At 38.2% G+C, this 25,033-nt stretch overlaps 1 protein-coding gene across 1 annotated transcript in view; it reads right to left on the minus strand.

Moving 5' to 3' along the window:
• Nucleotides 1-3,724: 3,724 nt before the first annotated feature.
• TRPM6 (transient receptor potential cation channel subfamily M member 6) overlaps nucleotides 3,725-25,033 on the minus strand; it is an 87,430-nt gene continuing 66,121 nt past the window's right edge. Inside the window, exons 33-39 of the mRNA XM_089480182.1 lie at nucleotides 22,500-22,565; nucleotides 21,736-22,022; nucleotides 20,107-20,189; nucleotides 14,198-14,403; nucleotides 10,977-11,028; nucleotides 7,449-7,555; nucleotides 3,725-4,339 (exon numbers count right to left, since the gene is read on the minus strand). Of these exons, the coding sequence (XP_089336308.1) occupies nucleotides 4,203-4,339; nucleotides 7,449-7,555; nucleotides 10,977-11,028; nucleotides 14,198-14,403; nucleotides 20,107-20,189; nucleotides 21,736-22,022; nucleotides 22,500-22,565 (938 nt within the window). The 3' untranslated portion in view covers nucleotides 3,725-4,202. The remainder of the gene's footprint in view (nucleotides 4,340-7,448; nucleotides 7,556-10,976; nucleotides 11,029-14,197; nucleotides 14,404-20,106; nucleotides 20,190-21,735; nucleotides 22,023-22,499; nucleotides 22,566-25,033) is intronic.

Genomic DNA, 25,033 nt, shown 5'->3' on the forward strand with positions numbered 1-25,033 from the left:
TCACATATAATAACAGCAACAACATTAACTGTGTCCAACATACTCCTGGCACCATTTAAAGCAGCGGTAGTGGTCAACATTGTTATTAATAACCATTTCTGTGGATTCAGCTACCTCTCTCATTGTAGCATCATCACTGGGTTTGAAATCAAAACCTGGGAAGAAGAGAGGCCGGAAAGCATGCTCAAAAGGACATGTGATAATTAGCTGCTGTATATAAAACTAAGGTTCACATAATTCAGTGCAGCATATAAATGGGAACATTCCCTACTCCCCCAATGTTAGTTGTTGACATGGCTACCATTTCAAGTGATTATGGTCACTCAGTGTAGGAAATGAATTAAGATTCTCCACAGGGTCCTCATTTGTGCAGTATATATTAAGACTAAAAGGCTACTTATGTAAATAGTTACTCTTACATCACGACTTATTTGCCTGCTAGCTGAGTTGCATCCAATTTAGCAAAGTGGCCACAAAATGTGCAATTTCACAGAAAGTAGCTTATCCAATGGCACTAAGGGAGTTTATTCACATAATAGGTATTACCTGGAGTGATTTAATGTATAGGCAAACAACCTATTCCCTGGCATTATTCCACATCAAATATAAAGAGACTATTTCTAAAACTGCATCTGACATTCTCTTGAATTTATATCCTTTCCAAAACCTCAAGTAATCACATGTGCACACACACATACAGAGAGAGAGAATTGTAAAACAGAGTGCAGCATGTGTTGTACCCCAAAATACCAGGTGAAGGGAGAAGAGCAAAGCGGATGAACTGGAATCATCCGCTGCCACTCCAATATCATTCTATGCAGATATTGAACACCTCCACAGTCATTCTGTGGAGACACAGATATCTTTTTTTTCTTGGTGCTTTTGCAATACAAATGTGTGTGTGTTTTTTTCCCTTTTTAAAATTCAATGTATCATATTGTAAAAACTGGACATTTTTAAAATTTCTATAAGGGAAGTCACATTTCCATACAATCTATTCTTTGGCAACCTCAATGTATTTTCATATATTTGTTAACATAATTAATACCCACTAGGCAAACAAGAGGCTTCCCTTCCCCATTTCCCATTTTAGCAAAGCTTTTACAGACTGTTCAAATATTGATCAGAAAAATATGCCTGTAAATTAGAGGACTGAAGCAAATACAAAACAAAATCAGTACAATGGGGAAAAGATTCTAAAAGCCCTTAAGGTAATGTTTGAACACAGAATAATGTTCACAGTTATCGATAACAATGTCATACTTTGAATAATGTAAGGTTTCATTGCTGATGATTTTGTCAAGACTGGGAATGATAATAGGAAGAGCCTGACATTCTCCAAAAACATACATTATTAAAGGTTTTGCAATGGCCACTGGCCAAAAGCAATAAAGTATGTATGTATGTGTACATTATTAAAGGTGTCTCTTACAATGAAGGAGGTGGATTAGTGCTACCATGATTGTCTCCCTATATGCTTTCTGTATGTAGAGAAATCTTGTAGCACCTTTGAGACTAACTAAAGAAGTTGACAGTATGAGCTTTTGTAGACTTAAGTCTGCTTCCTCAGATAAGGAAGTAGACTTAAGTCTACAAAAGCTCATGCTGTCAACTTCTTTCTTTAGTTTGGGGCAAAATAGATGGACAGAAGGGGCGGCTTGAAGCTGCCCCTTCCAAAGATGGATTAGGGCCACAGTGAACACATGTCACTGCCCCAATCTGCTTTGAAGCTGCCCGAAAAAGGAGTGACAAAGAGCTGCCACTTTTTTGGGCAGCAAAAAGCCAGCTTTGCCACCTGTACTGCAGCCAGAAGCTGGCTTTATGACACTCTGGTGGCATGCAGTGTGTAAATGCAGTGTCACTGCAGTGCCATGAAGCCACCCCTGTGTGATTGGCTGGGCAGCATCCAGGCAGCTTGGAAGCATGCGGTATGTAAACACCATGCTCCCAAGCTACCCAGAAGACAGCTTAATTTACTGGTCTGTTCCGACCCTTAGTCTCAAAGGTGCTACAAGGTCTCTCTACATACTTATTTTACAGACTAACATGGCTATATATTTGAATTCTACCACTATATACTTTCTTTTATTCCATTGACAACCAATGATTAGAAAAGAGAATTTGCTCCTTCTCCAAGGTAATAAACTAATAAACTCTCTGTTTTAGAGAGTTTTTTGTTTTGTTTTGTTGTTGAATTGTGATCCAAAAGCATTCTGAAAGCTGGGAGCAGAGAGATAGAAACACTAACCTCACATCCCCATTATAATCAACACCTCTTTCAGTTTTTACTTGCTTCTTGTTTTGCTTTTCAATTTGCAGCCATCCCCACTGGAAATATCTGGAAGTGAGGTCTCATTCCCTTAAAGGGGAATTTGTATTGTAGAGATAACAAAGGAATTGCCCCTTTCTGTGCAGCACTAATATTACTGTTTCAGTTCCTGAGTCTTTTCACACTACACATCTATAGTACCATGGTTCCACTTTAACTATCATGGCAACATCCTATTGAATCTTTTGGCAGTTTAGCCAGATGTAATTAGAATTCTCAGCTAGAAAGCTCTAATGCCTCCCAAAACTACAAAACACTAGGATGCAGCCATGCCAGATAAGGTGGGATAATGGTTCTATAACTGTATACATGATGTTTTTTCTGCATTCTCTTGTGTTTGGTTTTGTTGTCCTTTCATTGCAATGATTAAACCATCCTAGAAAAATATATCAAACAATGTACAGTATATCTTAATCAAAATGCTGAAGGGCTTAAGAACCCTGTTCATTTTGGGCCATGGAAACATGTCTGTATTACCAAAGAGACAGCATTTCTGTCCATATAAAACTTTGACTGAAGGCAGAGATTCCACAAGTACATCTTCTCCCATTACACTATTGGACCAACAAGAGAAAACACTTGGTAAATGTGGCCCTGCTTCAGTTAACATTCAAAGAAAATAATAATTATATTGGGGAAAATACTATCCTACTTGTGTAAATGATCATAGAGTTGGAAGGAGCCCTATGAATCATCAGATCCAACCTGATTCTTAATGCAGGATTTTCAGCTAGAGCATCCTCAGCAAATAACTGTCCAGCCTCTTTTTCAAGATATCCAAAGGAGACTCCACCACTGCTCTAGGCAATTGGTTCCATTCAAGACATTCATACAAATATTCAATCAACATCTACCCTTTTGCAACTTAAAAACATTAGAACTAGTTCTACCCTCTGAGGCACAACTATACATGTAATATATATTTGTTACATATATAACATATGCAGAATAACATGCTGATTTAGGGTAAGAAGCATGATGGAGTGCCAGTTATGATAGTCTGTGTTTAAATCCAACTTCCTGTATTTTACACTTCAGATGCATTCAAGCTTGAAAAGGAGGAAGAGCAGCAGGAAAGGGCAAAGGAGAAGGGAGGGAGTGGAACCAGCAGAGTTTTTGCTACGGTTCCTTAACAATTTTCAATTGGAACTACATGCTTGGTCTCCAGAATTCCAAAAGCCAAAATACACCAAAATCCCAAAATGGATAGCTGAGATAGCGACACTTTTGTTCTGTGTAACCTGGTTTAATAACAAGATCATTAAAAATGTTATGTACAAAATTACCTTCAGGATATGTGTATAAGGTGTATATGAAACATACATGATTTGCATATTTAAACTTGGGTTCCATCTGCAAGATATCTCATTATGTAAATGCAAATATTCCAAAATTTGAAAGACTCTCAGATCCAAAATAGTTCTAGTCCCAAGCATTTTGCATAAGGGAGATTCATTTGGGAGGAAGGCTGAGAAAGAGAATTCAACAGCAGCTATGAGGAAAATGTCCATTTAATAATCATTCCACTAATTTTCTCTATTACCTTATTACCAGCAACATTTAGAAAACCTATATAAATTCAATCGCTGTCACAGACATCCAAGTGATCTCAGTGGCTTTAATGATAATCTGTGAAGAAAGCTATACAAACAAAGTGCTCCGGTGGCAGTAACTAAAGTGGTTCCTTTTTCACTGGAGATTTCTTCACACACTCACATATGTGTAAATGGCTTTCACTTCTTTCATTTACAAATAAATGGATGGTGGAAAGTTTTGGGTGCCTCAAGTTTCTTTCCACATACAGATTCAGTACCAGGTATCAGGTATAATTCAGGTGTTCAAAAGGCTAGAACCAACCTGCTAACTCTTAGCATTAGAATCGGGTACAAAATTCCACAGGTTCATCTCTGCAATTGTTAACAGTCTCATCTCCTGCTGCTGCCATTGCTTCATTTTCAGCTTCAAAAGCTGGATTGAACCTCCCAGGTGTGTAGTCATTTCTTTTCAGATCTGTGAAGAAATCACAAAAAACTCAGATCACCCAGCATAGAGAGCCAGCTCTTGAGAATAAGAAGTAGGAGTCACCCTAAAATATGGTACAGAAGAGAAAGGCAAGATGCTTCTATTGTTGTCTTTCCCATGTTCCATTAGATAGATGATAAATCCAAAAAATGTAGAGAAAGTAATCTCTCAGTGGATGTAAGAGTGGATTTTTTCTTTTGTGCCTTTCAACCTTTTATTAGGCTCACTTGGCCTTTCATTATGAATGACGTAGGTTATGCGTTCCTGTTGCTACATCCATGAAACTTAAAATACAGGGTGCAGCAGATGTAGGAATGGTGTGATCCTCCAGGTGTTTTCTGAACTACAAATCCCATTAACCTTAGGGATTTGAAGTACAACAGCTGGAAGATCGTAAGTTTTGAACTCCCAATGCTGAAAATTCAAAACAGTAATAGGATTGAGGTTGATGAAGTTGCTGTAAGAAAGGAATGTAGAGATGGCCATTGAGGGGCCACCTTAAGAAAAACCCGTTTATAGACTCCCCATAGAGATTTGTAGAACATAATATCTATCAAAATAAGTATGTTGATTCCAGCTATATTGTGGATATTTTGACCCATTTTCTCTAAGTGTCCATAATAGCAAATTTACATCCTGAGGTGTGAAAAGCACCAGGAGTTTGTGCATCATGCTCAGTAACCAGAAAAATATCAAAGCTGAGCTGAGTCCTTGTGTTTCCTACATTGCTGATCAATTACTGCACCTCCATGCCTGGTATTCCTTGGTGGCCTCCCATCCTACTAACCAGAGCTGGCACTGCTTAACTTCCAAGATCAGATTCAATCTGTTGACTTCAAGGTATTTAGTATTACTCCTTTATGTGTGCATTCAATTAGGCATTTGATTGACAAGACTAACATGCAACATGCATTGCACAGCACATTCAACACATAATTCTGCATGTTATTCCACAAGTAGGAACCCCAGGTATTTCCATATTCTCCCCTGAGTTCCCCCAACGTGACTCTATTACATCACTTAAATTCACAATGTGTAGCTCTTTCATACCTTTGCCAACTCTCCATTTTAAGGGAGTCTTATAAATTCAGCTGGAAAATATGTGGACAACATTTGTCTGCCTTACAGTTTATTCTGAACACCATATATATTAGTTGTCAGTGTCACCCAGAAGAGAAATTTTCTTAACAAGAGCAAAAAAGTACACCGAATCAATCCTAAAACAGAGTATCATGAAGCAGTTCTGTTCTTAATCTTATTCAAATAAAAGAAGATAACCATTATTAATGAGATGAAAAGTAATATGAATCATGCAATGGTGTAAGAATAGTTTTTGAGGGCATCTTGCCAATCCCAATGGCTATAACCCCCCAAAGTTGTTCCATGTGAACAAACCAAGTCTGCCTGTTTTCATCCTTACTAGGAACAGGTCTTCTCTAAAGCTAATGAACCTTAATCAGCAACAAGGTGGGGTCACAGATGTTGTCATTGTTCCTGGTAATCAAAAAGTCCTGACAATCTGAATCTGTGAGACCTGCTTCCATTGCACCACTAGATGACATCTATTAAATAGGGTTCTTTGTGCTGCTTATTTCAACATTTAAACCTGTTGCTTTAGTTATTGCACTAACAATTAAACTTGATAGGATATTTCAAAGAGTTTGCAAAATCAACAACTTGAATGTTGAGCCAATTCTACAAAAAGTTGAAATAACTCCAAAAAGAATTCTTGCAGTGAATCTAGACATGTGTAATTTTTAACCTCCATTTCATATGTATCTAAAATGTCATCTTCTCTTTATCAGTTTATGATGTTTCAAGTTGCTTGTAGTGTCCAAATGGTTTGTCTCTATCCATACAAGAGCCCTAAGATCTGCAGGAGAAGGCTTTCTCTCAGTCCTTTCAAGATCACAGGCTCACCTGGTGAGGATACAAGACATAGCCTTCCTGGTGGCTGCTCCCACCCTCTGGAATGCCCTTCCTTGGGAGGCTAGGCTGATGGCCTTTCACTGCCAAGTAAAAACATTTCTATGCCAGCAGGCTTTCTGTGCATAATACATAGCAGAGTGGTTTTATGGAGCAGGTGGGTTTTTAGTCTGTTTTTAACATGAGTATATTTTAGGTGATTTTATATTGTATTTATATTGTGTATATTTTATGTCATTTTAAATATAAACATTTTAATTGTTTGAATTTTATAACAATTTTAAAGGTTTTATCTATGAGCCGCCTTGGGTCCCTCTGGGGAGAAAGGTGAGATATAAATGAAACAAACAAACAAACACTTGCTGAGGGACTGCATTTCCCCCCAAACAAATCTGGCTTTCCCCCTACTCTATGAGCCCTGGTGACTTTCAGGATACCATCTTTGTTTTTCCCAGCTATGAGAAAACATTACAAATGGCAGAATGGGGTAAAAATACAAACCCAAAAAGTAGGAGACCCCGTTTGTAAAAGCTACATGTGCCCCATGCAGTGGGACAGGGATGATAATAAGGTGCAGCCCTAGAGCCAGCATGGTTGGATCACTCTGGAAACCAGTGTTCATATCCCCGCTCTACCATGGAAACCCACAGGGTGACTTTGAGCAAATCGCACTCTCCCCCTCCAAAGGAAAGCAAGAACAACCCTCTCAGAAAAAATCATCCCAACCCCCCAACCAATGTGATAGGGTCGCCTTAAGTGTCAACATAAACTGTAAACAACTTAAATATACACAACAAGAACAAGAACACCATCAACAACAATTTGCAGCCCAGAGTTTGGGTTTGAAGCTAACATTTTTGCCAAAGTAGTTTCCACTGATTGATACTATTTATTACTTTTTAAAACTGTATTTCTAACTGATACAAATTTGCAAATTGTGTGTGTGTGTGTGTGTGTGTGTGTGTGTGTGTGTGTGTGTGTGTGTGTTTGATCTGTCTTGTTATCTTAGAAGTTTAGTAGAAAGACAAGATGCTGAAAATAATACAAAATTAATAGACAGAGATCAGAATGTGACCAATAGAGTGCATGTCGTCAAAGGTTTTAGATTCAAGAACAAGTTGCTCTCAGGAATAGTTTGTTCAGAAGCATGCAGAGTTTTTGTAATGCATACCAGGAAGTCTCAGTTTCCTGCAACAAGAGTTACAGCAATGCTTTGAAATGAAGTTTTTGATTGCTTCTTCTCCAAGGTTTGCTGGTCCAAAAGCCATCCCTCTAGATCTGAAAGAAATAACAGAGTTCCAATGAATGTGTAGCTTATGTTCTACATACAGTGGGCCCATGGTATCAGCTGGGGTTTAGTTCTAGGACCCCCCATGGATACCAAAATCCATGGATGCTTAAGTCTTGTTATATATAATGGTGTAGTAAAATGGTCTTTTTATATAAAATATTTGCTTTCTCAGTTTTCAAGCCATGGATGGTTGAATCCATGGATGTAAAACCCGTGAATATGGAGGACTGACAGTATTACCTACTACCTTGCAAAGTCAAATAAAGCAATGGCCTTAAGATTAATTATACAAATATAGCGTGTGTGTGTGTGTGCGCACACACACACACACACACCACCTCCATGCCACCACCTCCATGCCACCATTCTCTGAAGATGCCAGCCACAGATGCAGGCAAAATGTCAGGAATAAACTCTTCCAGAACATGGTCATATAGCCTGAAAAACCCAGAAAAAGCTATGGTGTTTCTTTGTTCATATAAAATATATATTTTGCTTCCTCTTTGCTTCATTGAAAATATCTGTTCTACTGGGGAAAAATTAGCTGGACTGACACACTCCTGAAATAGTAGGAAAGTCTACTATCATTATAAAAAGCAATAAGCTCGATATTTAAGTGCATTACAAGTAAATTAAGTCATACAAGATCCTTCAAATCATAACCAGTTTTGTTATTTTCTGATATTCTGACCTTTAGTTTGTTAAAAAGAAAACTAAGCCTGTGGCATCATGTCACTAAGCATGTGGTACCACCACTGAATAATTATAATATATTTTAAATATAAATATAATTTTTAAATAAATATACAATCAATACTCATTATTTTTAATACAATTGGCTATTATATTCTTAAGAATTTGATAAAGACTCTCGAGGAAAGTGTACACAAAAAATGCTTCCCAAAATTTGCGCATTTTTTTTTCCATGTGCAACACCACATTTCAAAACCAGGGAAAGAGACAGTTTTTCTTCCCTCTCCTTCTATCTTTCCAAGAAAGAATGGGCTCTACTAGACTGTGTCAAAGTAATGTGAGCTTCCTATCCAAGAAGAAAGGGGATAGTAGCTCAAAGGAGTTTGGGGACCACTGTCCTAGGAGAAAGAATCTACTTATGTTCTAGAGTAGTGGTCCCCAAACTGTGCCCCTTAAGAGATTTTGGACTTTAGCTCCCAGAAGCCTCAGCCATGTTGGCCCATAGTCTGGGATTATGGGAGCTGAAGTCCAAAATCCCTTAAGGAGCACAGTTTGGGGACCACTGTTCTAGAGACTCTTTTGCCTCACAACTCCCCAGCATCTGTCAGACAAAGTTTTATTAATACAATGCAACGTAACCGGATAAAGGTGCCATATGTATGCAGATTTTACACACTTTCCTTAGAAAGGGCAGGAAATGTTGACCAAATGGTGTGCCAAGCTTTAGCTGAGATTTTTGTGTTAAAATTTGTCTGCAAATTATTTTTAAACCTTTGATTTGCCCAAAGGTTTTCTCAATTATCAGTTTATAAATGAAATAAGATATTGGCCCACCAAAATATAAATATTGAATGCTATTACAATTTTTATTAAAGAATACAATTGGCATATCAGTCATAAGTCCAGGATTTCTGAAAATATATGCTCAGGGATATATGTTCAATGTTGTTATGATATGGATTTTCTTTTTTAAAAAAAAAGTTTGTAACTTAAAAGCTAAAGAAGCACCTGATGTTCTTCCTTTCTCAGTAGAACATATTTGAAAATATCACAAGAAACATATTAACTGTGGTCAGTGCCATCACTGGATGCTGTAACTTATAGTGTCACACACACACCCATTGACCTCCTCCCGTAGCACACCATACAGAATCCTGGGTAATGTTTTTTGTACTAATATTACTCATTAATAATGCTTCCTGTATATCACTGAATGTTATGGCAATATATGAAAATATCTTATGCATATCCTATGTGCATTTACATGTACATTGTTTCATGTGTTTAAAGCGAAAACTTAGTAAGGTGCTGTGTTTTTAAAGAAAAGTTTAAAATAAATTTTAAATGTATTTCTTGAAAAAATAGTATTTTAAAAAGTTTTTTTTTAATTTAAAATGTAATTTAAAAAACCTGAGGCCTCTCCTTTCTCCTCCCACTGAGCCTTGCCCCACTCACCCCCTCTTACCAATTTTTCACTTTAACCACATAAAACTATGTACATGTAAATACATTTAAGCTATTTATATGACATTGTAATTTAAAGGTTTAATTTTAATTTTGCGAGTTTTATTCATTATATTGTCACAGGTTCTTGTGCAATCATAAGTGTTTTGGGATCCAGTTTTAACAAGCCCAACCCACAAATGTAAGTATTCAGTGCTTAGTTTCAATAAACTCAAAAGACCCTGTGCCTCTTGCGGCCTATAATATTTAATATATTTTAGTGTTTTAAAATTATTGTTATTTAGTGTCCTAAATTGATTCCATTGTACAGTGCTCTAAGATATACTCAGATATATGGTGAGGTATAAATATTTGAAAGAAAGAAAGAAAGCCCTCCCTCCAGTCCATCTGCCTTGGCCCAGGCCTCAGAGGGAGAGAAGAATGCTGGACCTGATCCCCCCCCACCATTCCCTTCTCCTTTCGTGTCTTTTTAGATTGTAAGCCTGAGGGCAGGGAACCGTCTATTATCCCCTCTATTGTAAGCTGCCTGGATTCCCAGTGATTGGGCGGCATATAAATAAATCCTATTATTATTATTATTATTATTATTATTAAAGAGGAAGATGCATGGGAATAAATTCTAAGGTAAAAAGACTCTGAATAAGTCTACAACTTACTGTGTATTAAACTTAGTACAGTCAACCCTCCATATCCATATATTCTTTATCCAGGGATTCAACCATCCACAGTTTTAAAATATTTAAAAAATATACATTCCATAAAGCAATTTTGCCATTTTATATAAGCAATACTATTTCACTACATCATTGTATTTAATGGGACTTGAGTATCCACAGATTTTGGTATCCAAGGGGGATCCTGGAACAAAACACCAGCAGACAGCAAGGGCCACTGTATCTTCAATTATGTTAAAAGTCAAGCAGGATTTGATCAAGTCTGAGCAATCAAAATGTGTTCATCCTTCCCTCTTCCCCATACTCAAGAGTTTTCAATAGATATATCTATCTATCCAGAAATAAATAGTGGTGACCTCTACACCAAGTTGAGAACACTGTGCATTACAGTACTGTGCATCACTAAAAACCAACCTAAGCAAGGATATGAATAACTGCAATGTTAATCAAAACACAAAGGCACCAGTGTCAGCAGCATGTAAAATATGAATATACGCATTGTAGCTAAAATTGTATATTAGCTTAATCACACAAAACATGTGACATGCTGTATGATAAAATGACACTAGATACTCACTGCCTGTTTTCAGGTTTAATGACAGAGGGGTCTGTAAGGTTCTCTCCAACACCTGCAGAAGTTAGATTTATAAATAGTGTTAGAAGGTAAATTGCCTTTTTAAAAAACCATTTGGGAAACAGTGACCTTTGCAATTATTTTATAGTTATCTAATCTTTTCCTTTAGAGAAAATAAACTGAAAAGCCAACATTAGAGCTATGAAATACATTAGCCATTGGCAAACAAATACTACACATTCATCACATTAAGATAATACTTATTTTTCCATTTCACTGTAATGCCACAAAACTTAGGAGCATCTGTCCAAAGTGCTTTGGAGGAACAAATGCATGTGTGCAGGTATATGTGAGTAAAAGCTATATTTCAATTTCAGGACTGAAAAATGAGCTAATGGAACCCATCCACATGATGTCCATGGAGAGTTCCATGATACAAAAATTCATGGATCAATACCCTTCAGACCTAAAGTTTCAGTGTGCTCTAAAGGCTCCAAATAATTTTGGAAGCATTAGATATCAAGAAAAACGTTTGTGCCATATCACACTTAGCCTACTATTTAATCTATCTTTGCCATATTAGATCCACTGCTGCATTTGATGTGCATTAATGATTGCATCTGTTCCTCTAATAAGGATACTGCTTATGCTGATTTGTTTTGGCAGTTCTTGTTGCTGTTGCTGCTGGGATCTGTTGTTCACAAAAGTCCCTTCCTTACTCTATATGCGGCTTTGCTTTATTGCTTGCCTAAAAGTGTTGTATAGAACTACTCTACTTTCCAGCTGGAGGCACTGTTTTGACCATAGAGTTTATGGTTGAAAACAACAGGTGCCCCTGCCCAGGTAGGAAGCCAGGTTAACTGTTATACCATTCCTTCCTTCCAATATTTTGCTCAGTGCTACTGTATCCCCAACTCTGACCAAGGTTACTTCTCCACAGCAATACTTGCTTCCTATCAGTATAACTCATTAACTGCTTATTATGCTTTCACTATAATATATTTGTATCATGCTATTAACAAAATAAGCAGGGATATTAGGATCTAAAACTCAAACCTATGAAGCTGAACTAAATATGTCATACCTTTTCTCATATTTTTCTACAGTTCTTTCCTATTCCTATTTATTTAAGCTTCCAGAAAAAGCCACCTACACTGTGATTTTAGATTGCTGTCTAAACATTTCACTTTCTGTATGAATGCTTGTCTCTCAAGTGTTGAATGTAACGATAGCAATAAATGAAGTTAGGGGGCTGGAAGGTTTATTTTGCTTGAAAAATGCATCCTGATATTCACACTCTTTGAATGCTGTAAATAAATTAAACTTCTACCTTACAGTATACATTTCCTTGACACAAATGGGAAACAATTATATTGAATTTACATTATAGGTAGTTGTTCATCTTTCAAATACTGCCTAATATTTCAGTCAAAACACACTATTTCCAGTGTGTGTGTATGTTAGAGATACAAAGAGAGAGAATGTGACATATGGATCTCTGACATCAGGTGCCATTTTTTGCAAGCGCTGGGTGCCCGTTTGATTTCCCACCCCTGAACTGTCATCCATACAATCCCTTTACTCCTATAACAGGAGGATGTCACTAGACCCATTGAAATTGATAAAATATGCAATTTTTGAGCTATCACATTTTTTTCCTTTCACTTTCTCCCACCACTGCAGCCAAAAGTTCATATATGTGTTTTTTGCTCAGATGTTGCTAGGGCCGGCTTTTGGGGTTTTGATTTTTTTTTTTTTTATTTTAAAAAAAATAGATAATGCAAATTTTTGGTATAGGGTGGTCATTTGGGTGACATGTATTTATTAATCTTTTCACTGACAGAATACTCAATATCTGAGATTTGTGTGTTGATTCTTGCAGGATGTCATTCCCCATTCCATCCTCAGACAGTACTTTCCATATGGCTGCAATATTACTAGACGCCATTAATTTGTGGGGCCATTGGTGCTTTGTATTCCCATATCAACTGGATGTGCATATTCTGTCAGATATTTTTTAAAAATGCCCCTAACCCTAGTACGGATGCCCCTAACCCTAGTACGGACTGAGTCCGTACAAAATGGTGGCGGCCGTTCCACACGGCCGCCGTCATCTTGACGTAGCGGACACACTGCGTCCGCACGTCACACCCCAGAAATAACGCCGCGAGTGCACACTTTGGCACTTGCAGTGTCTCTTCCGGGACGCGGGAAGGAGCGCGATTTTCACGCTCCTTCTTTGCAGCGTCCGGGAACCGTGCCGTTTGGCTGCTGCAGTTCCCGGACGCTGCAACCGGCGGTGGCAGCAGACCGCCGCTTTTCGGCGGTCTGTAACCTGCCTTAGTCGTTTACTTTCTCATATGGCCTCTTTGATGAAATGGACCTTTCCCTTCATGCCCACAGCAGCTATGTCACTTGATATGGCTAAAACATAGCGGAACAGACACACAAAAAAGTGTGATTTTCCTAATAGTTTTAAAATGAAGTTACAATTTTGGTTTATAATTCTGCAACATAAGTCTAACGGTTCAGTAACCATAGGATCCACCCGTCTGGAAGCATCCTGGGACCTGAGAGATGTATGTAACATGGTTTTCTATGCCCTTGTATTTTTCATCCTCCCAATTTGGTTAATTAGTTTAGGACAGTACTTCTCAGGCTTTCTCATATGGGAAACCAGCATTTGTTTTCTGCCTGTGTTCCAGGGACTTGCATCATATTAATGCCCAATTTCTATCCTTCTTTTCTGGATGACTGCCAGAGATTGGCTGTCAATGGCTCAGATACCAGCACCAGTCCAGGGGGGACCACTTTGAATAGTCCTGATTTAGGGGAAAGGTAAAGGCATCAGAGGTGAACAGCTGGTACAATTCTGAAAAGAAATGTGTCACTACCCAGACAGCAGCCAAAATCACAATGAAAGCTTAGACAAGAGAATATTGGACAAGCAGGACGGAGATACAATGGCTCAATTTGCTCCTCTATCAGAGTGTTAAATGGATCAGATCGCCTTGGAATTATGAACCAAACAACTTTAAGGCAGGGAACAGAGAAACTACTTTAAGTCCCAAACTACCTGCCAAGATTTTAAACTACATAAAGTATTGTACATGAGAGATGGCTCTCCCCAAACCATGATAAAATTAAAGCTGGATCTAGCCCATTTTTCATGTGCATGGCACACGTTAAAAGTATCACAGATTTCACAGTGTGACATCACTTACCTTGCAAATCCAGTACAAGGAGCTCTCCTCGCGTATACTCATAAGTCCAGTGAGAAAAAGCCAGCATAATTTCTTCCAGCAAATTGCTAGGCATTATCTCATCACCATTGTTATTATTGTACTTGCGGAACTCTCCCGTCATGTATTTTTCTATTGTCAGCCACTGATTGGCTGAATGGCAATAAATTAAGAAGACCTCCAGAAACCTGAACAAAAGGATATTGTCATTCAGGGAGTTGACTTTCTACAAACTACAGCACTGTTGCTTAACTCAGAACAGTGCTCCCACCTGAAACTTCTATCCAACTCAATTCTGTTGAGAACAGACAATAACATTTTCATATTATTTATATTTCTATTAGCAACACAATACAATGCATGTCTGCTTAGCAGCCAAGTATCAAGTATTTCAATAGTTCTTACTTGCAAGAAAATGAGTGGGTACCAAACTGCAGCCTAAAGAATAAGCCTGACTCAAAAGATGCCGTAAAGATTCATAAAATATGAATTTCATAACATATTCACTGTTCCCAACTTAAGATTCAGCAGTAATTATTGAAATCATGTTTCAAAACAACCTGCTTCTAATGTGAAGATGGCAGTTAAGCATTCAGATTATTGTGTGTGTATGTGTTGTGTGCTTCCATTGTTTCTGAATTATGGCAACCCTAAAGCAATCCCATCATGGGCTTTTCTTTTTACATGGCATTTTCAGAGCAAGGGCTAAAACTGTTGATCTCTAGGGAGCCCTGAGGACTATAAAATTGGTTCTGGGGCCACATGTGGCCTGCAGGCAGCACTCTGTGCACTCTTGTCTGCTTGCCTTGAAAAAGTGTAAACTCCAGTATACTCTGCTCCTCTGAGAGAATATTCCACAAAAATATTTATGCTGATGGACTCTTGTGATACTGTATATCCCAAATCCATATTAAGGTTTGTAAGAATTAAAATAGGTTTAATTCATATTATGTATCTCTATATTGGCCACCTTGACATGGGGTTGTGGTAACATTTATTTATTGGGCAATTTAATCTGAACTAATAAATGGCTATAAATTGCACTTTCTTCTCAAGGCAAAACAAAAGAGGCCCCATTTTTTTTTATCCTTCTGTTAAAAAACTAAATTCTTTACTCTTCTTTAGTTAATGATAACACTCTCATTTACTGTAATATGTTTTCAATCAAGTCCTGTATAAAGCCATTGATGCAGAAGCACATACCAGGGCCATGAGAGGGAAAAGAAAACAGCAAAATTGTTGTTCTAGTTGTCCCAAACAAATGATGACAAAGGGGCTTTGTAGCACCTTTGAGACTAACTGTGCAAAAAAAATGTAACATAAGCTTTCATAGATTTGGTCTATTTCCTCACAAGTTTGTCCATTTTAATAAAAATCAGGTTTAAATTGTTCTGAAATGGAAGGCTGATTTTCACTTAGATAAAGCATTCAGATTTTTTTTTAATTGCATGAAAGGCCAATGTTACTCTTGATACTCTATAAAATTGCTTGTAAAACAAATCATAAAATTTTATTTTAAGTACTCAGAGTGAAGTTATGATCTCTCTCATCAAATAAATACAGACGGATGGGGAAATCTGAACTAGAGTCACTGAGGAGGTGGTTGTTTTAATATAGTCCTTCTACATGGCAAGGAAAATTAATACATAAACTTGAAATGATTTTATGCTGCTACAGTGGTATTTGCTTTGAACTGAAATGAGAAATGTAGAAGGCTGAATGGCTATATCAAGTTTGGCCTTAGCCCTGATTTTCTGCTGCTTTTAACAGCCTGTGCCAGGAAAGGATTTATGGTTCAATGGGGCAGAGGGTGATTTTAGTACAAATGTAAGTAGAAACGCCTTGGAGCTTTGGGTCAGACTTCAAAACCAGTCCTACTATGAAGCCTTGGCCTGTATGGCATAATAGTTCTGCATGCTGACCATTCAACATCCAAACTTATTGTTGAGGTGCTACTGTTTCCTCGCACCCGTTCCATAATTGGTGAAGAGTGTGGGGGGGGGGGTGGAGAAGCACATGGTTATGCCCCCATAGCAAGAGATCTGCCAGAGCCCTCTTGGGTATCAGTAGAAAATGTAATCATTCTGTGTCTGGCTATGTGGACATAGCTAGATGCTTCTCCTCGAGACACTAAATGGCTCGTGGGTGCTGAAGTAGCTGAATAGTCAGCCCAGGGAGGCTTGCATCACTGAGGAAGGTGAAAAGGAATACTAACCTCTGCAATGACAAGAGAGAGAGAGGGGGGGGGAGAGAAGTGCAGGACCAGGAGGGCTATTTTTCTTATTTAGCAACTGATTTAGAGGCCTGCTTTGCTGTACCACAGGTGAACAGTTTACTCCAGTAGCTAACCAGGAAGATTAAAGTCAAAAGAGACCACCCTGAAAACAGAAGATGTGCCAAGAGTTTCTGCCGAGTTCTTGGTCTATGGTATAAGGGAAAGTGTCTCCCTTACTTTAATGCTTGTGAGGATAAAGGGCTACACTTCAGAAGGGACAGAAGTGAGCAAAGATGTGAAGCCTTATATACCTAGATATACTTCTTCAGATGCTACCAAAAAGGAAGAAATATATCCTACCTTCTTTCTGCTTCCCCCTTTCTTTTTTTATCCTACATGCTAGTTTCCAAGGGTCAATGAACATGTTATTATGTCAGGTAATGCTTTTATTGATTGATGAAATGGTTGGTTGATGAAAATAATTAATATCTCACCTTTCCACACTAAGGCTACACAAAGCATCTCTTGACAACACAGCCACCATTAATTGTAATTATCACTCAGTAACTTACATGTAAAACCTCAGCTACTATGTTCCTAATCATCAGAAATTATAGTTACTTGACATATCATGCAATTAGCCAAGAAAGGAACTTCAGCTTTCAAAAGGATAATCCCTGCATATGCTGGATGCCACATCAAATGAATGCTTGAATTCATTTAGAGGTACTCTGAAACAATGTAGTTTCTATTAAACTGGCTAAGAGTGACTCCTGTAACACACACACACACACACACACACACACACACAGATACATGGTACAAACCAAACATAGACACTGTCAACACATTCAGCAGATAAGTATAGAACTTCAACTTGTACAAGCTGCTTACTTGAAGCTTACACTGGCGGTTTTAACAATTCTGTCATTTAAAACATTGCTGTATGTGTCAAAGTAGCACACTTGGTAAGCTGACACCATTGCTCCATTTCAGATTCCCATATGCATTCTGATGTGCACATGGAACCTCTGCATAATTTCCCCCATTAACATTAATGGACCAGTTTCATAAATGGAGTGCATACAGAGCTATTGCCTTTATTAAGGAAAAGGTGGACAGCCTTGTGGGCATACATTTTGGTGTCTGTGTCCTGCACAAATGACTAAATTATATACATGACTTGCGTATCAGGCACTTATATGTACCTAAAAACACTTAAGTTTCTCAAATTGACATTTGTAGAATTTCTCCTGAACAAAATCTCAGCAAGCATAGCTTTGTATATCGCAGAACAGCAGCAGAAGTAGATGTCCCATATTAAAGCTTCTGCCTGTAAAGCTCCTACTGAAAACTTCTAAGCCAAAAGTTGACAGTAGTACAGATCATAAGATGACAAGAAAGCATGTTTCCAGGTGGATACATTGAATGTTTATTAGAGAATCATAATAAAACTGTAGTCTGAACAACCCAGACATTTTGAGCTACGCTAAAGTTGCAGGACCCATTATAGTGGCACCTTTATATCTCACCCCTAAGTTGTTGTTTAGAAGTAATTCCCCCAGATTTAACTTACTTCCATGAAAAAATGTTTAGAATGACAGTCTATGTTCTTCTACGGCATGGCAGGCAAGTATGGCCTTCCTTGTATTTTTAGATTGTAGTTTCAAAAATCCCTCACCACTCACTGTGATGGCTAGGAATAATTTGTGTTAAAGGTTAAAAACATCTGGAGGGTCACAGTGTTTCAACTCTGTTACAAGGCTTTGTATAATGTGCACTTCTATGTAACATGACACAAGGTCTGTAAAAATTAGGTGGCAAACTTATTTGTTCATACCAGGGGTGGACAACTGACAGCATTGACTGCATTTGTCTGGCAGGATCCCTGGACAGCCAGATCCCCAATGATGCACATGCACACATGCACCACAAAAAAGGATACTTGTCCTCACATGCTCCCAGATGCTCTCTAGGCACTGTTTCTACTATGGTTTTGCCTCTGCCAGGTGATTTTGGCCCAAAGAGGTATTTCATTAACAGGAAGTAGCCTGTAAGCATTTTGAGGTCATTTTCTGTCTTTCATAAAGGCCTGCCCTAGGCTTAACGTGGCTAGGGGATGGTGGTTCAAAAACATGGGGAACTTGTTCCCATAACCTCTAGAGGGGATTTGGGGGCAAAAACTTAAAAAGTGGATCCCTGTGTAGCCACAAAAACTACACTTGGGGCTACATGCAGTCCAGAGGCTGCATTTTGGCACCCTTTTTAATACTCAGGAGATGGTCAAATTGCATAGGAAGACTGGCCTGGGGGCTCCCCTTAAAAGCAAAAGCAGGGGTTCTAATCATGTCTTAACTCCAAGTCTTGAGTTATGGAGAACAGTAGTAAATTTTTGGTGGTAAAAACAGTGGTACATTGTGTTCTTTTAAAATTGGGGGGGGGGGGGTAGCTAGGGTTTGGGGGATCTTCAGGGTTTTATGTGGTTATCTCAGTTTGGAGCAGCTATATTTTTCCCTACACAATATCCTAGACACTGAGGCGCCTTACAGACGGGCCTAAGCGGCGCCATCGTTGCGCCAGGAATACGCGCGAGGGACGGCGCTTCTGGACACGCCTTGCCCCTCGCGCATATTCCGTATGGCAAGATGGCGGCGCCCTATACAGACGGGCATGGCCATCTTGACGTAACGGACGCACAGCGTCCGTACGTCTAAACCCGGAAGAGCCATCGCGAGTGCGCGCTTTGGCACTTGCGGCGGCTCTTCCGGGTTGCCGGAAGGAGTGCAATTTCTGCACTCCTTTTTTGCAGCGCCGAGGAGTCGCGCGGTTTGGCTGCTGCGGCTCCTCCGTGCTGCAACCGGCAGCGGCCCAAGACCGCCCCTTTTGGGGGGTCTGTAACGGGCCTGAGTCAGCTTCTAGATGTTGTCAAAAACTAAAATGGTCTTTGCCTACAGCTGATATGAGATTTCTGGACTTTTTTCAGGACAAAAATTATGGCTCAAGACAGTCTAATACCATTCTAAGATGTTGCATGGTTGTGACAGATCATCTTAACTTGCCACAGGCTCTTTATCAATGCCATTTCTGTTACTGCTGGTGCTTTTATCACAAGGGAGTTTGGCTGGGAAAAGAAAGCATGTAGGGAGAAGCTACTGATAGTTATTGGAGAGAGTTCAACAACCTCTGTCCACTGATATTCACCTGTTTGGATAGATTCAATTCTTTGTGACTCTTTTGCTATCATGGATAACAGAGGCTAATATTCACTTAATAAACTTCACTAAGCTGCATTGCTACTTATGAGCATAAACTATCCTCCAGCTCCTATTTCTGACTTTGCAGCTTTTGCCTCTAATAACGATATTCGCTAATACTTGCCTATTTATGAATCTTTTAAACAAGTCATCAGCATAGTCTATAAGCAACCCATGCACCATAAAAACATGTTTTAATTTGCTATTTTTGTAATTCTAATATAGTTTGGTTTATAGTAGAAATTGGGATGTAAGCTATGTTCATGAAGTGCCTAATGCTTCTTTAATTTCTGAACAAGACCTACATGGCATGCTATAATTTATTTACTGACTCATAATTATGTATTTATTAACAATGATTATCATACAGAATGAAGTGATTTCGTCTTTTCCATGTTTTATCTGAAAAGCATCTTGCATACCTTGGATTATATGGAATTGAATGTGGCTTCACTTGATTGAAGGTGTATATCAACTTCTGAGCTGCCCTTTGCTGTTGTATTTCCTAACAAGAACAATGAATAGTTATATAGCATTTTTCATATAAATAGTACAAATCTTCTCACTAAAGATCCAAAGTCAGAATCATATAGGCCAGTGGTTCTCAATCTTCCTAATGTTGCAACCATTTAATACAGTTCCTCATGTTATGGTGACCTCCAACCATAAAATTATTTTCATTGATGGTCTTAGGCGACCCCTGTGAAAGGGTTGTTCCACCCCCAAAGGGGTCGCAACTCACAGGTTAAGAACTGCTGTTTTCAGCCATTGTATTCCCCATCACCATGTATGAATGTCAGAGCAGGACAGTAAAAGAAGCAGACAGAAAGAAAGTCAAGATATGGTGGTGGTGAAGAGTGCTTAGGATACCACAGACAGCCAAAAAGAGAAACGGGTAATTGAACAGTTCAGACCAGAACTCTCTTTGGAAGTAAAGATGATCAAATTGAGTCTGATGTACTTTGGCCACATAATGAAAAGGCATGGCTCACCAGAGAAAACTATAATGCTAGAAAGGGTAGAAGGTAGAAGAAGGAAGCGAAGACCACATGCCAGATGGATGGATTCAGTCAGGGGGGGCACAGGCATGGTTTTGCAGGATCTGAGCAGAGCAGTGAAGGATAGGGAGTCTTGGAGGTGTCACATTCACAAGGTCTCTATGAGTTGGAGTCAACTCAAGAGCAGCTAACAACAACAAAGATCCATTACTCAACCAAGAGTGACTAGATGTCCTCTTTTTCTGAGACATATCTTACACTTCAACCTTCTGTCCAGGGCAAATTTCAAAATATTCTCCATTTTGATATGACTAAGAAGCATGGATTTACATTTATATTAGTGTTTTTAGTTTTTATTCGGCGATGGCCTACATTTTGCTTGAATGTCCTACATTTTGAGGCGCCATGTCCTCCTTTGCAGTTATGACATCTGGTCATCCTGTCTCAACCACCCTGTAATGCTAGGTTTGTATTATCTGTTTTCCGCTATTGAGAAACTGAGGCCTGACAAAGACCACCCAAAGAATCCTTTTATGGTTGGGGTAAGAAATAAATTTACTCCACACATGTAAACTTCCAGCTCAAAATCATGCTTATATTTCATCACTATTATAATTTAGATGGGCCAACTACAACACACAGAACATGAAGAGAAGATGAGAGTCTTATCTGTCAAATGAAAAGGTGGTTTGACCTTTTCCTATTGTAAATAAAACAAATAACTTTCTCTCTTTGACTTCTTTCATTTCTGCTGCAAAGACACAAACATCTTTGGGATGCCTTCTGTCTGGAGTGTAATGACCTCTGAAAAACATGGGTGGATCTATTTTAAAGATCAATACTTTTTATGTTATCATTTTCTGTCCACCTCACCAGCTGGCATATTTTTGCTCAATATTGTGGTGCAGTAGAAGGGGACAGCAATGATTCTTTCTTTTCCCGTATGTGTTTTCCTAGATATTTAACTTTAGGAAACATTTCTATCAACAAGTTTCATGTAGGGCCTTCCTCTTACATGCAGTCATTATGAATTCCTGGTCAAGTTGTACTCACTCTGAGGCAGAGACGGAGAACTGTGCCTTCATGGAAAACCTTTTGCCAAGTCTGAACTACCTCAGGAAGAAAAGACTTTACAATGAAGACTTGGCCTTGTTTTAGCACATCATTCTCAGACCAGGTGCAGATTACTTTCATAGCCCTCCGCAGGCCTCCATCCATCTCCTCCTGAGACAAAACCTGAATCATAGCAGCTATACCACGCTGTGACCAAGAAGACATGCTTTTATCAAGATTCAAAGGTGAACTTTCTTCTAATCTATAGATTGTCACTTCTTCACCAGCTGAGATCAAAGGAAATTGGACACATTATTTAGAAAGAATGCTGTCATACTGACTAATAGAAAAGCAATACCATGTGTTGAGCTTATGTTATAAATGCAATGTATTTACAAAGCAGTTATTTTTAGGTTCTGCAGCAAAGTGAAAGATAATGTATATGCATGCCTTACTATTACAATGTAACACTGCAATCCTAAAAATGCATGACTGTTACAAAATGAATGTGTCTTAATGTAGTTGGCCCTCCGTAGCCACGGATTCTGCATACACAGATTCCACCATTCACAGCTTGAAAATATTTCAAAAAAATAATTAATCCCAAAAGCAAGCCTTGATTTTTCCATTTTATATAAGGGACACCATTCTACTACACCATTGTGTATAATGGGTCTTGAGCATCCATGGGAGGTCCTGGAACCCAACCCCAGTGGTTATCAAAGGACCACTGTATCTACAACACAAAGCAAAAAGGTACTCACAAAAAAGCTGTATAGGTGTGAAAGGTATTGTTTGAGCCAGTCTCATTAAATTGTTTCTTTCCACAGCTGAAAAGAGAAAGACATGTGAGTGATATGATTTACTCATATTTTTCTACCAGAAACATTGTTTATATTTGTTGAAAAATATGTATTGGCAAGTTCTTGAGCTTCTAAATACAGGGCCAAGTTACAATAATACTTATAGACTTTCCACTCATCAGCATTCTCCTGCTCATGAAATCATCTTGGACATACTTTGTCCCTTTCTGAAGGGAGGCAGCCCTGTGAAATTCACCACTCCATCCATTCATAGTTGCTAAGGCAGGGCAGTGGGATGTTTTACAACTTATCAGGGAGGGAAGAATTGTTATCTCATTGGGACAATTGTTTAGCTGAGCTCAGCATGGTGACAGGGACAGCAGTTATCTTTTGGATTTCTTTTTTAAAGCTTTTTTTTAATGCTGCATCATTTTCCTCCAGTATGATTCCAGAAGGGGGAAGACATTAGCTTAAGACATCGTTTGGAACAATACTTTTAAAAAGAAAGTATATTACAATTAGCTGTACTTCTGCTTTTTAAAAAGTAATGCATTAATTATTAGTAGTATACTAGTAACTACTACATTACTTTTAAAATAATTTTTAAAGAATGTTTAAAACCAGAAAATAGCCAAAACTAACTCCAACCAGTACCATAGAGTATCAAGTAAATATTATTCATAGCCACAAAAATACCAATAATACTGTTACCAATTTCTGTGTGATACTGTGAAAAACTTGCCCTTATGCTCTCAAAACTTTAAAAACAATTACAACCTTCCATTCAGTTTTCAAAAATTGCAAATTGATCCAGAAACAAGATAGATTAATTTCAGATTAGAAAAGTGAGAAATGAAGAGAAACCAAATCTGACATAAACTGCCTTCTCTGTTTTGGAACAATGCTAAGTTTAGTTACTGTTACCACTACCAGCACTTTTTAAAAAAGTTCCTCCCCGCCACCTGCCACCCGCCCCCCAAAAAAGAAGGAGCAGGGAGGGAGGGAGGGAAGGAAGGAAGGAAGGACAGACAAGTAGCAGTTGGGTTGTATAAGCCTCACAACTATTAAAAGCCTAGAATCCCAGCTCCCCAGTGGTTCAGGTGAATAAGATTTATTAGATCCCTCCATTAATGGTGTATGGCTACATGGGAAATGATAGGAAGGACTTCACCTTGCAGCTTTTATATACTAGAGACAATGTAGGAAGGTGAGAAAGTGCTTTTATCAAATTATTGCTTGCTTTGAAAAAATGAAGAGTGATCATAGCTTGCATCCCTTCTGCAGGATATCATATGGATATGTATCTGAGTTATCCTCAAGATGTCATCTCCTCCTACTACTTTAGGTAGCAGTGTTGAATTCACTCTATTACAATTTCTTAGCCTTTCAACATAAAATGTTTAATAATCTTGCCTGAGGTTATAAAAGAATGAATTATGATATAGAATGGAATTGAAGTGGGCTAGGCTATATAGTCTGTATTTCCAACCTACAATTTTAAACACAATCAAAATCTTCATAGTTATTGAAGAATTCTGGGAAGCCAGGAAGCATCCATTTCTCAGACCAAATATTGGATTTTAAGGATTATCTTAATGGTAGAGAATACAAGTCTCAGCATGAAATATAAATTTTAATGACTACTTTACTGACAAAGTATACTAGTGTGGATGAAGAATGAGTGAAAAAATAAGTGAAAAATAAGTGAAAAAAAATGGTTGATAAAATGCCCAGGAAGGAACTCTTAACTCCAAACACAGTTGTCCTGTCTTGAGTGCATACTACATTGCCATGGCATTCATTGTCATGTCTGACTTGCTGAAAATGTGTTGATTTTTGCCTATACATTAATTTGACTCCCAGAATGATAGAATTGGAAGGGGCCCCACAGGCCAGTGGGTTGAACCCCCTGCTCAGTGGAAGAACTCCAACTAGAACATACCCCAATAGGTACTTGTCCACTCTCTTTTTGAAGACATCCAGAAAAAGAGACACCCCGCCCACCTATTTATGATATAATATTTGAATAATGTAGGGCTGAAAGTGGAGAATTGTCCATTATTTCAAACATAGGTTCAGTATACCTTATCCAAAATGCTTGGGACCAGAGGTGTAGTGGAATTGAAATATTTTTGGATTTTGGAATACTTGTATTTGTATATATGTACATAATGAGATATCATGGAGATGGGACCCAAGTCTAAATGCAAAATTCATTTTTGTTTAATATATACCTTATAGACATAGTCGGAAGGTAATTTTATACAATATTTTAAATAGGTTTGTGCATGAAACAAAGAGTGTGTATGCTGAACCATCAGAAAACAAAGTCACTATCTCAGCCACTCATGGAAAACATTTTGGGTTTTGGTATATTTCAGACTTTGGAATTCCAGATAAGAGAGACTCTGTATGTAATTCTCTTAAGAATTTAATTTAACTGTGTTTTTTACTAAACAAAGTTTGCAAAGAAAGGTGTGAAATTCTCTAGTAAG

This window comes from Sceloporus occidentalis, unplaced genomic scaffold (assembly GCF_023333645.1).
Source record: "Sceloporus occidentalis isolate IW3139 unplaced genomic scaffold, rSceOcc1.0.p SCAF_1, whole genome shotgun sequence".
Classification (NCBI taxonomy): domain Eukaryota; kingdom Metazoa; phylum Chordata; class Lepidosauria; order Squamata; family Phrynosomatidae; genus Sceloporus; species Sceloporus occidentalis.